Source organism: Microcebus murinus, chromosome 18, assembly GCF_040939455.1.
Source record: "Microcebus murinus isolate Inina chromosome 18, M.murinus_Inina_mat1.0, whole genome shotgun sequence".
Classification (NCBI taxonomy): domain Eukaryota; kingdom Metazoa; phylum Chordata; class Mammalia; order Primates; family Cheirogaleidae; genus Microcebus; species Microcebus murinus.
In genome coordinates this window covers 46,184,260-46,196,760 of record NC_134121.1, presented here as the reverse complement: position 1 = coordinate 46,196,760, position 12,501 = coordinate 46,184,260, and the positions used below count along the sequence as shown (strand labels likewise).

At 46.7% G+C, this 12,501-nt stretch overlaps 1 protein-coding gene across 4 annotated transcripts; it reads right to left on the bottom strand.

The window, feature by feature from the left end:
- Window positions 1-205: 205 nt before the first annotated feature.
- Window positions 206-6,284, bottom strand: HEXIM2 (HEXIM P-TEFb complex subunit 2). Of its 4 annotated transcripts, none has more exons than XM_075994634.1 (3): window positions 6,096-6,284; window positions 4,166-4,278; window positions 206-1,726 (listed from the first exon to the last, which is right to left on the bottom strand). In XM_075994634.1, exons 2-3 carry the CDS (start codon window positions 4,226-4,228, stop codon window positions 932-934), a joined length of 858 nt encoding a protein of 285 aa, XP_075850749.1. In that variant the 5' UTR covers window positions 4,229-4,278; window positions 6,096-6,284; the 3' UTR covers window positions 206-931. The 4 variants fall into 4 exon arrangements, with proteins under 4 accessions (XP_075850749.1, XP_075850748.1, XP_012642285.1 ...); XM_075994633.1 differs by lacking the exon at window positions 6,096-6,284 and adding an exon at window positions 5,275-5,861; XM_012786831.3 differs by lacking the exon at window positions 6,096-6,284 and adding an exon at window positions 5,791-5,927 and having other exon boundaries at window positions 207-1,726.
- Window positions 6,285-12,501: the final 6,217 nt, after the last annotated feature.

The following is a 12,501-nucleotide window of genomic DNA, read 5'->3' as shown; positions in this document are numbered from 1 at the left end:
GATCCTCCTGCTGTATATATATATATATATATATATATGTGTGTGTGTGTGTATATATATATATATATATATATATTTTTTTTTTAGACAGTCTTGCTCTGTTACCCCAGCTAGAGTGCAGTGGCATTATCATAGCAACCTCAAACTCCTGACCTCAAGTGAGCTCCTGCCTTAGCCTCCCAGAGTGCTAGGATTACAGGCGTGAGCCACCAAGCCTGGCCTTGAGTGCTTACTTCTAAGTGTCATTCTGTGAGATAAGGGACAAACTCCTGATGACTAACCTCAGGCTTAACCCCTTGCTGGGAGGGGTGGGGATGGGGGACTGTCAAGGACAGAGAGGTACAAGGCACTCAGACCTTGTGTAGCCCCTATACTGTGGGGAGATTATAGGGAGCTCCTGGGCTTGGGCCTTGTCCCAAAGCCCCAGTTCCCTCTTCTCCAGGGGAAGCTCCCCACTCCTCACAGCGATCTGGCATCTTGAGTGTCAGGTTCTGGCTGAAACTGGGGCCTCCTGACTGAGCTTCCTCCCACCTAAAAAACCTTCAGAAAAGTCTGGTGGCTCCAGGATACACAGAACAGAATTCAGGTATCCTGGAGACCTTGATAGGTCTCCACCCAGAGTTCTGCTGTCCTCCCAGGCTTGGGGTAAGGGGAGACTCAGACCTCATATAAATGTTTTGATTCTCAGAACAGCCCTAGCGAAATCAATCCTAGCCACTCCCATTTGGTCTCACCAAGACCGTTTAATTTCTCTGTAAAAAGTAGTGACATTGAAGAACCAATTGTGGAAATGACGAGGTGGAAGTCTGAACCTATTTTTGCTGTTCTCAGGGGACACAGAGTGCTGAGAGTGGTTTTCATCTGCCACCTGCCTCCTTGAAACCCAGCTGGCCTGAGTGGGCATGAAATAGGACTTTCTCCTTGGGTCCCACTAGGTGCCCAGCTCCTCATTGCGGTGGCTGCCCTCTCGGTTCCACATCTCATTCTCCTGCCGAAGCCGCTGGTTCTCAGTCCGCAGCCTCTCTACCTCAGCAGCCAGCTCCTCCACCTGGCGACAGGGCTGCTGGCCGGTGCACACCTGCAGCCGCTGCAGCCTCCTTGTCTCATCCTCAGCCTGAGACAGCCGCTTCTCCAGCTCCAGGTAGTCTCGTACCAGCTCCTGCTTGCTGCGGCCCTGCAGGCTCTCCGTGTGGTAGCGCTCATAGGTCTCAGAGAAATCCCTCTGCTGGAACTCACCCTGAGCTCGGCCCCGCCCGTCGCTGTCCCCTGCCTCACTCTCCCCACTGGAGCCTGGGTGGGAGATTCCATGGGGCACATCCAAGTTGGGTTCCTCTGGGTCTCGGTCATTCATCAGGAACTGGGTGGTGTTGTAGGGTGCCACGGGCTGGCCTTTGGCGAACATCTCCTCGCGGAAGCGCGAGGCCCTCTGGCTTTGCCTCTCATCTCGCTGTTGCTTCTCGGCCCAGCTCAGCTCCAGGTAGGGTCTCCAGTGCCGCTTGCGCTTTGATGGCCGCCGACGGTGTTTCTTCCGGCCTAGCACTGCCTCTGCTGAGCAGGCTCCTGGGCTCTGGGTCTGGGGACCCCTACTATTCCAGCCCAGGCCACTGCCAGCCCCAGCAAGATCCTCATCCTCTGAGTGGCTCTCCATCCGGGGTGTCAGGGGCAGGGAACCACCAGAGTCAAGAGGCTCAAGAAGTGTTTTGGGGCTCCCTGGAGCACTAAAGGTCTAAAGAGAGTGGAGAAGGGAGGTTGGATCACATACAGCCTGTCCTGTCCCCCAAGCCTGAAGCCAACTTTCCCACACCCGGCTAACTTGGTTCCTCTCTAGCCTCTCACCTTTTTGCAACCATTTGTTTACCAGCTTACCTATCCACTGTCTGCCCCCCAATCCTCTCCGAGTAAACTTATAGTGAGAGCAGGAATGTTGCCTGTGTATCTCACCCTGTAATTTTATTGCCTGGCACAGAGTAGGCGTTCCATAAATACTGTCTGAATGAATGAAGTAGGGGAGGGAGAAAACTGGCGTGGAAGATGGCTCCTGATGCATTTGCTTGATCAGAAGCCTAAATGGCACATGCTCTTCCCTCTTCCTAGAAAGCTTGTCTTTTAGACAGAGCTGGCTTCACGGCAGGTGACCTGTGCAATTGCACAGAGGCCCATGTTCAGAAACGTCCCCATGCTCGGCTTAATGCTGTCCCTGTCTTGAACTTTTTAATAATTTTTGAACAAGGAGCCCTTTTGCACTGGACCCCACAAATCATGCAGCTGATGCGGCTGCCAGCTACTCACATGGCTGACTCTTTTTTATCCTTTAGGGCTCAGTTCCAATGTCACCTCTTCAGAGAGGCCCCCCCTGACCATCCTATCTAAAGTAGCCTCCCCTAGGTTCCCTCCCCAGTGACTCTCTATTATATCACACAGTTAACACACAGCATTTAGCATGTGACCAGTTACTATCCATCTTCTTACCATGAGAATGTGTCTTGTCTGTTCAACTCACTGCTGTATCCCTATGCACAGCACAAGGTAAATGCTCAATAAATAGCTGTTAAATGACCTAAAGCTTCTAAGATAGGGGGATCCAAAAGACATTGGAAAATAAGACTCTCCTTTCTATCCTTCTAGGGTAAAGAAAACTGAGTGTATTTATTCCAGGCAGAAGTTGGTATCACTCTTCTATATGAATGGCAGGAAAGAGGTCCTAACCAAGGAGAGGGAGGGCCAACCTCCAGTCTGCAGTGAGAGAGTTCTGGACCCTATCTAGGAGGTGGAAAGCATCTGTCAGAGTGTGTGCATGTTTAGGGCATCTGTTTATCTCTGTTGTGGTGAGGGTGGGAGTACTGAATGTGGAGATGGGGAATGAATTGCTCTAAGTTTGTGGTTTGGGTATTTCTAATAATAACTACTACCATTAGTATGTTGTTTTACAATATACAACATGGTTCAGAGACATCTGAGAATAGGTCCCTAACAGCATAGGGTGTGTACTGTGGTACATGGTGTATGCAGCCCTGTAAGAGTTGGGGGTATATTATGTGCATTTTGGAGACCCTGAAGAGAATTTCAGGGAAAAGGCGGTATATTGGGTACATGTATGTGTTTGTGTGTGTGTATAGTGTTTGTTGTGTTACTTCACCTGTGGGGGAGGTCACCAATTACGTGAGTGATAAGCCTTGTCTCTACCAGTGACTTGAGCCAACTGAGACAGAGCTGCTGACCCACCTGGGAAAATCAAGTCCACCAGGAACTCCAAGGCAGACTGGCTTGTTTGCTGTGCACAATCACTCACTTGCTCCCAGCCCTCAGTAAATGTCCCCTAATGATCCTCCCCCAACCCAAGCCAGCCCTGCCCCCAGCCCTAACTGCTGTCTTCCCCTGAACACTTGTCCTTCTACCACCACCACCAGTTCTACAGATAAGTTGTGTCACTTGAGTGAGTCATTTGCCCTCTTTGAACCTTCTAACCCTGTCATAGGATGAATTCCAAACTCAATAAAGCCAGGAAACACTGAAGTGGGTAGGCAAGGTAGCTCAGAAGCTCTTCTGACTCCCACCTTAAGTTTCCTCCTCATCTATAGGGAGTTGTGGACTAGGGGAGAAGAATGGATAAGGTAGGGTAGCAAGAGAGAGAGCATGGGCTGGGATGGCATGGGCTCCTGTTGCCAGGTCAGAAGGTGGCATTCTCTGAGGGCCTGATACAATCTGCCTCTCTCCTCTCTCCTGGGTTACATCTTATCACCCACCTCCATTCCAAATTATAAACCAAAAACTCTTCTTCCAGTTTCAGATGTAGTTTTTAGCCTGGACAAAATAAAAACATTCAACCAATTTCTTTAACCTTGAGATCAAGGCAAGGTTCTGTTGTCAGAAGGCCCTAAATTTAAACCCTGGTCTATTGCTTATAGACATGATTCTGGAAAAGGTATTTCAGCTCTCAGAACCTTAGCTTCTGTGAATGGGGAAAATAATTCCTATGTGAAAGGGTCATTAGGATTTCATGAGATAGTACAGATTTAGCACCTGCCCTATTGCCTAGCACGTAGTAGGGACACATTAAAAATACCAGTTTTCCAAATTTACCAACACATCTGAGACAAGAAGCTAGGATCTCAGGTGCAAGATCCATGTTCAGGGTACTCAGGTGGTTGGGAGGGTGGGAGCTTACCTTGGCCTCCTCCAGGGCTGCTGGTGACTCTGTATTACAGCTGCTCTCTTTCGGAGTGGCCATCTTCTTCTGTTCCAAATCTTTCAGCAGACGCCTTTTTTAACTAGTGACACCTAATTTAGACGACAACAGAAACCTAAGTCCTGAGTAATTCTCAGGAAGACTCTGGCTGCTCACAATTGTTTGCCCAGGAAGCGGCAGCCATTTTGTAGCACCAGACCAGTACACTCTCATTTTCAAATGAAGGCCCTGAGGGCTTCCTCCATACCCTGCTTTTCACACCTCCCCGTTTTTCACACCTCCAGCCAGCAAGGGGCCAAACAGGATTAAGGCGCCATGTTCCCAGTCCTGTTCCCTAGGCCCCAGGCCAGGGATTATATCCTGTGAAAGTCACTGAGGCTCAGGCTGGCAACTAGGAATAGACCTCAGCTTTGTTCCCTCAACCCAAGGGGGAAAGGACACTGCCTGGGGAGTTGGGAGTGGAGCAGGTCTGTATTTCCGACAAGACAACATGGAGCAAGCTTAGGAGTCCTTTCCCACTGCCTCCAGAAGCCCCAGTCTGGACTGCAGCCCTGCACCCCCAGCCTCCTCCCAGGCTGGGATCCAGAAAGCAATGCCTCTAGAAGCATGGTTGGGCCCTGGGCCAGGCCTAGGGCTGAGGCCTTTTCTTCTACGGGGCTGGCCTGTCTGCCTCCTTCCTCTCAGAGTGGAAAACAGAGGAAAAGGGAAGACGTCTTAGTACTACATGCAGCTTGGAGGGAAACCGAACTGGGATAAGGATGGATTTCTTGGAAGAGGGGAAATAGTCATGGGAATGGGTTTTGCAAAGGTGGAACTAACCTATTTGCTGTCAGGGCTATGCACACGACTACATCTGTGTGTCTTTCTGTGGACCGCCTGTCTGTGCCATTTGAATCCCAACGCCTCAGCCCTACCTCTCACTGCAGTTGCAGCAGCTCTGGTCAAGCCGCTCTAGGCACTAAGGTAGGGGGAGGGGACGGCCTGGCAACGCGGTGCCTAGCGGGGATTGTAGTTCTCCAAGCCTGGAAAAGCGGCCCAAGATCCTGTCACGTCAGCAGCCACACATGAGAACTCCAAAACCCATCTACCTTTGCGCGGGTGGCATCGCGCGCGCACGGCTTCCTCCTTTGATTGGCTAAATCGTCCGTCAATATTCTCACTTTCGTCAACGATTAGCTGTGCGGAAGCACAATCAGGACCCGCCTACTCTGAGCTCAATTAAAAAGTTCATTGATGGCGTTAATCTTTACCGGGTAGAAAATAGATCCGGCGGAGAGGGGAGGGGCCTAAGCGCGGAGGGATCCTCAGGCCTTGAGGAAGGCGACGAGAAGATCGGTGGCCGTCGCCGCCATTTTGGGCTGGGAGGAGGCAGCGGAGGGACTCGCTGCGCAGTGAGAGCACCCCATGGGGGGTGGTCCGGGCGCGGGGAGAGGCCGGGCCGAGTGGGCTGCCTGAAGTGGCGGCGCTGGGAGACGGCGGGGAAGTGGGGTCGGGGACCGGGGAGGGTGAAGGTTGGAATCGCCCTGGCCAACCCCAGTCCTCAAACCGTCTCGGCAGCCCCGCAGACTCGCCTCTCACAGAGGGAGGTTTTCGTTGGCAATTACCGCGTGTTTCCCGAGACCCCAACAGGGTAGAGGCTGGTAAAACCACTCCCCTCTGCCGTCCTTCCACAGGGGTGCCGATCCTGAGGCCGAGCTCTGCAGACTTCTCTCCCCGCCCCCATTCGGCCTGTGTATGGCGGCTAGGCCCAGCGTGGCGGCACTCCCACCTCGACCGTCGAGGTGGGGGCGACGCCAGATTCCAGAGGCTGGCGCCGCGGGGGAGGGCCGAGGTCGCAGTTTTGGCCACAAGCCCCTCAGGCGTGGCAGTTAGCTGGAGGCTCTGAAGGCGGAGAGCCCCGTGCACCCACCTTCTTCCCCCCAAACACCGTCCTCCCGGGCTGCGAAAAGAAACAGCCGCCTTCTAACTACCGTAGTAACCACCGATTCCCCTGGGACCAGCCAGATAGGGGCACGTGGAAATCTTCACGAGCCCAGTGCTTGGAGGTCTCTCAGCCTCTTGCCCTCAAGTTCTCTCTCATCCAGCCCCAATTCTCTGACGACCTGATCTCGCACGTCACCAGCCACTTTAGGAAACTCCTAAAGTGTATTGTCCCACTTCTCTTCAGAGTTTACACTAAAGGCAAAACTTGGAGTTTTGCCCTTTACAGGGTTGGGACACAAAATAATTCTGAGTCGCCACAGCCCAGAAATAGAAATAGAGTGGCCGATTTCGGATGCTTCGTGAACATCTGCTTACATTTTGAAATCCGAGCCTTAACTTTTACCAAAACTTTAGAGAAATGGCTGCCCTCGTAGAAGGAAAAACGAACTACAGTAATTCCAATATTATCTTTTTAATACTACAAAATCCAGTTTAAACAATTTTCTCCCACAAACTAAACAAAATGGGGGAGTATTTTGTGTTCCACTGGTGCATTGTTACTAGGGAGACTCAATTTTGAAGTTCCAAGTAATTGAAAATCACTTCTGTAGATCTTAGATGCCACCAAAATAGAAATTGCAGTTTTGATCTATTTCATACACGTGGCATTTAGGGGTGGGGGAGACCCGCTTTAAAAGAATAAAACTCAACCCAAATTATAGCTGCAGCTTCTTAAAGATTGCAGTTTGATGTGAAGTTCTTTTATTGAATTGCAAATTAAACCATCTTGTTTCCTACTGCTTGAAATCTAAATCCAGAGATTTATGGCTCAGGAATATCTTCAAATAAAAGTTTTGTTGCTAAAATGCCAGTTAAAATTATGCCTAGGTAGGCTCTGAAGGAGGAGAGTGGCAGTGAACTTTATATTTTTGTGGGTACCTTGTGGTGCATCTCATTACCAATCACAGTTAGTTAAATCATTCCTAAGCCTTTGACCTTAATAGCAAAAACCTTGAAAGTTTCTTCAGAACTAAAGCCCTGCTCCTTCTATTATTTATTTTTTTTTTTTTGAGACAAGAGTCTCGTTTTGTTGCCCAGGCTAGAGTGAGTGCCATGGCGTCAGCCTAGCTCACAGCAACCTCAAACTCCTGGACTCAAGCAATCCCCTTGCATCAGCCTCCAGAGTAACTGGAACTACAGGCATGCGCCACCGTACCCCGACTAATTTTTTCTATATATATTAGTTGGGCAATTAATTTCTTTCTATTTATAGTAGAGACAGGGTCTTACTGTTGCTCAGGCTGGTTTTGAACTCCTGACCTCGAGCAATCTGCCCATCTTGGCCTCCCAGAGTGCTAGGATTACAGGCGTGAGCCACTATGACTAGCCTCGTCCTATTATTACTAAAGTAATTTTTCTTCAGTTGTAAGAGTGACAACTCCACATAACTTTAACTGTTTTTTCTCTCTGCTTCCCAGATGTTCTCAGAGAAAGTATTACAACTAGGAGTCTCTCTGAACCTATTGTGGTTCAGGGGGCTGCCTGGTTTAATAAAATTAAAATTTAAGTCTTATAACTGAACTGCAAAAACAGGATCATCATCGATTAGGGTTCTTAATCCAAAATTTGAACCACTTACTCTTAACTGAAGTTTCAGAACACTTGATTCTTACCATAGGTTGATTTTTGTTTACACTGATAAGATGCCAGTTAGGAAAAGCTCACACTAACTTGGTAGAAGTTAGACAGTCATAGGAGCTGAAAGAGGTTTTAGAAGTTATCTGTGGTTCTTCTGTGAAGAATTTAATGGGAGATAGACTCTTGGGATTTGTTCTCCATTATGGAAGGCAGCTATGCTCACCACTATACCACCAACGCTGGCATTGTTCTCCATTATGAAGTAATGTTAAACCTTTGGATGCTACTAATTGGTGAATACTGTTCCAGGTACAGAAATTTATTTATAAATGAAATCTTACTGTCTTTAAAGTTGACCAATAAGCTTTTCCATTCCTTGATAAGAAAAATTGAGAATAAAACCAGTTTATTAATGATCTCCTGATTATCTTCTAAGCAAAACACAGGACTGGAAATTAGGAACTCCAAGCTCTATTGCTGTGTGCTGCCACTGACTTGGTTGGCTTGGCTAGAGGCCAGATACTATGAGGCCAAACTGGTCATTTTGTTGCTGAGTCTATTGTTCATCTAATATTCAACCAGACCTTTAACTTCCTTCTCAGCTCTCCTCTTTCAGATGATTTGCTTTGTGCTTTGTAACAAATTCTACAAACCTTATGCAGCAGTTTCCTAATTTGAAAATGGTATCAGTGCAGCCTCCCTCATAAATACCTTGAGGCGTAGCTACTCCTCAAGTGCTGCTATGTAAACATCTACTCCCTATAACTTTGTTATTTGGGAACTTCACAACTTCAGCTTCAAAGGTTATTGTGCCAGTTGGGAGGCCTGCCTTACCCAACTGTGGTCTTGGTTGTCCATAGCAGCACAGGAGTAGCTATTCAGGTAGGCCTAATGAGAGTCAATCTTTCAGGGTGCCAAGCAGTTAGTTTTTACTGTGAAGTCAGAGACATTTTACATTTGCCTGGTAGCTAACTCCTGGGGACCAGTGATGTGTGAATAGGATTCATGACAGAGGTAGGAGTGATTCTTGATAGCATACTTCCTCTTCAAGATGAAGATGCTTGCTTCTAAACTCTTTGGTTTTCCCAGTGAATGTTTTATGCTCCTGTGTTTAGCTGCTACCATCTTCCCTCTATCTTTTCTCTTTTTAAATTGTTCAAATGTTTTGCTGTTTCATTAAGCATATTTTTAGCAATAACTAGAGAGGAAGATAGAACTAACCTATTAGATATTCCCCTTCATCCCTAAATTTGGTATTTTGCCTTTGACTGAAAATTGTTTTGGGGTTATCTAGATATGTAGAAATACATGTTTAAAGCAGACTTTGGGCTGGGAATAGTGGCACATGCCTGTAATCCTAGCACTTTGGGAGGCTAAGGTGGGAGGATTGCTTGAGGCCAAGAGTTGGAGACCTCATCTCTACAAAAAAATTTAAAAACTATCTGGGCATGGTGGCATGTGCCTGTAGTCCCCAGGTACTCAGGAGGCTGAGGCAGGGGGGTCACTTGAGCCCAAGGGTTTAATGTTGCAGTGAGTTATGACACCATCACTGCACTCTAGCCCCAGCAACAGAGAGAGACCCTGTCTCCAAAAATAAGTAAGTACAGCAGGCGTCAGAACTCCAACCTGATTTCCTCCTCTGACCCTCTGGAGGCTAGGACAATTTCTATTGAATAGATTACAAGAGAGGTGTTAATTTTCTCAAATTCTTGTGTATGAAGCACTCTAAAGCTCCGACATTTTCCTTCAGGAATATACTTTTTGCTCACTGTAGACCCAGGGCTTTTCAGTACTTCACACAAAGTCAGTGGATATCTCATGTAGAGTATAGTTTCAGATGAGAGTTTACAATTCCCTTCTGAATGTTTACTCTTGAAAAAAAATTCCAAGTCAAATGTAACTGCTCTTGCTGCATTGAGGGAGAGATCACATTAGCTATTTCAAAAAACTTATCAACAGTTTCCTGTAGCAGTTCAACCATTTGAATTTTGTTGGTGTGCAAAGGTTTATTAGTAAAGTATGAGGATTATTCTTGCTGTTGCCCATGTTGTATCATTTGTCGTAATTGAACCTCCTCTTACACCCAAGTTTATTCAGGAGAATTTGTGAGAGCTAAATTATTGATCTGTCTCAACCCAGCCTTTGTTTTATCAAGAAGAAACAAAATGAGGTGGTAAAGCTTTCCAATATTCAAAGACACCTGGCAAAAATTGGCCAAAGATTGAGTCTTTGCCTCTTGGACCGTATATTTTGTGCCACTTGCTAAGTATGACTGTTATCCTTTAGACATCAGTTTCATAGTGGTAAGGGCCTGAATTTGACATTTTCTTTCTTTTAAAAATTACCTTTCATTTCTAGCATCAACCATTGCATGAGAAGGAATAATAAAGTAGAATTTTTATTCCAATAATCTTGTGCCAATATGAAAAAGAGTTACTTTCTTTCCCCCCAAAAAACCCAAACAAAACCCCCACAAACTCAAGTGTACTTAAGTACTTAGGTACAAGTACTGTCTTAACGTTAGCCAACTTTTCCACCACACGATTATGAATATTTGTTGCCAACTGTTATGAGTGTAAGTGGCCAGGGGAAAGGCTGTAATATATGATCTCACATTTGACTAAATGTAGCTAGCCTTTGATTTTTCTGAAGATAGACTATTCGGTTGTAGATTTTGTTTTTTAATTCTGTGGAATCCCTCTTTGGTTTCTCTAACTTTCAAAATCATTAGGGCAAAGTATATTTATTTACATTTCCTCAAGCAAAAGATTTTTGTTTTATTTTGAATGAAGTGAAAATTAAAATACTGATGAAATGAGAACTGCTGTGGCCTTAAGCAGAACCAGTAATTACCAATAGTTTATTTATTCATTTAGAGACAGGGTCTCGCTCTGTTGCTCTGTGCTAGAGTGCAGTGGCACAGTCATAGCTCACTGCAACTTCAAACTCTTAGGCTCAAGGGATCCTCTTGCCTCAGTCTCTGAAGTAGGTGGGACTATAGCCATGCATCACCACACCTGGCTCATTTTTCTAATTTTATTATTTGTAGAGACAGGGTCTTGATATGTTACTCAGGCTGGCTTTGCACTCCTAGCCTCAAGTGATCCTCCCAGTGGGGTGCAGTGACTCACTCCTGTAATCCTAACACTGGGAGGCCAAGGCAGGAGGATCCCTTGAGGTCAGGAGTTCAAAACCAGGTTGAGCAACATACCAAGATTCCATCTCTACAAAAAAACAGAAAAATTAGCTGTTTGTGGTGGTGTGAGCCTGTAGTCCCAGCTACTCGGGAGGCTGAGGCAGGAGGATCACTGGAGCCTAGGAGTATGACATTGCAGTGAGCTATATGATCACACGACTTCCCTCATGACTGGGCAACAAAGTAAGACCTTATCTCCAAAAAAAAAAAAAAAAAAGCCTGGGCAACAAAGCAAGACTCTGTCTCAAAAAAAAAAGTGATTCTCCCACCTCAGTCTCCCAAAGTGCTAGGATTACAGGCATGAGCTACCACACCTAGATGAAACTGACTTTTGTATAATACATTTTCATGTTATCTCATTTAATCCTTACAGCAGTTATCTGCAGTAGGCATAGCAAGTATTAGCTCTATTTTGCTAATGAAAAGAATGAGGCTAAAGAACTTAAGAGATGTGTCCAGGGTTGCACTGCTAGTTCATGTCAAAGGCATCACTAGGACCCTGGTTTTCTGACTCCTAGTTTTGTCTGATCATTATGTTTCCTGTATTTAGAGATATCTAGTCTATTAGCCAGGCATGGTGGTGTGCACTTATAGTTCCAGCTACTGGGAAGGCTGAGACTGGAAGATCACTTGAGCCCAAGAGTTCCAAGCTGCAGAGTGCTATGAGTGTGCAACTGCACTCCAGCCTGGCAGATGGAGCAAGATCCCATCTCAAAAAACAAATAACAAGGCCGAGCACAGTGGCTCATGCCTGTAATCTTAGCATTCTGGGAGGCCTAGGCGGGCAGATTGCTTGAGGTCAGGAGTTAGAGACCAGCCTGAGCAACAGTGAGACCCCGTCTCTACTATAAATAGAAATTAATTGGCCAAATATATATAGAAAAAATTAGCCGGGCATGGTGGCACATGCCTGTAGTCCCAGCTACTTAGGAGGCTGAGGCAGCAGGATTGCTTGAGCCCAGGAGTTTGAGGTTGCTGTGAGCGAGGCTGACGCCATGGCACTCACTCTAGCCTGGGCAACAAAGCGAGACTCTGTCTCAAAAAAAAACAAATAACAGGCTGGATGCGGTGGTTCACACCTGTAACCCTAGCACTCAGGGAGGCCGAGGCGGGCGGATTGCTCAAGGTCAGGAGTTCGAAACCAGCCTGAGCAAGAGTGAGACCCTGTCTATACTATAAATGGAAAGAATTTAATTGGCCAACTAAAAATATATTTTAAAAAGCCAGGCATGGTGGCACATGCCCTGTAGTCCCAGCTATTTGGGAGGCTGAGGCAGAAGGATTGCTTGAGCCCAGGAGTTTTTGAGGTTGCTGTGAGCTAAGCTGATGACACGGCACTCTAGTCGGGGCAATAGAGTGAGACTCTGTCTCAAAAAACAAACAAATAAACCATGATAGCTAGTCTGTTTTTCAGAACTAAACCAATCTGGAACTCCCTGGCACTCTCTCTTAAAATTCTGAAATCTAAAGAACCCTGTCTCCTGAGGGCTCTTTATGTTATGGGCTAGCTAGCCGAAGAAAAGCTGTCCCCCTAGCTGTGTCAAAGTTTAGAAAGCAG

Excerpts from the sequence above, each read along its gene's own strand:
- HEXIM2 (XM_075994634.1), bottom strand. The coding sequence starts at position 4,228 with ATGGCCACTCCGAAAGAGAGCAGCTGTAATACAGAGTCACCAGCAGCC. Across the intron at positions 1,727-4,165 it reads CAGCCCTGGAGGAGGCCAAG|ACCTTTAGTGCTCCAGGGAG; the intron begins GTAAGCTCCCAC and ends CACTCTCTTTAG.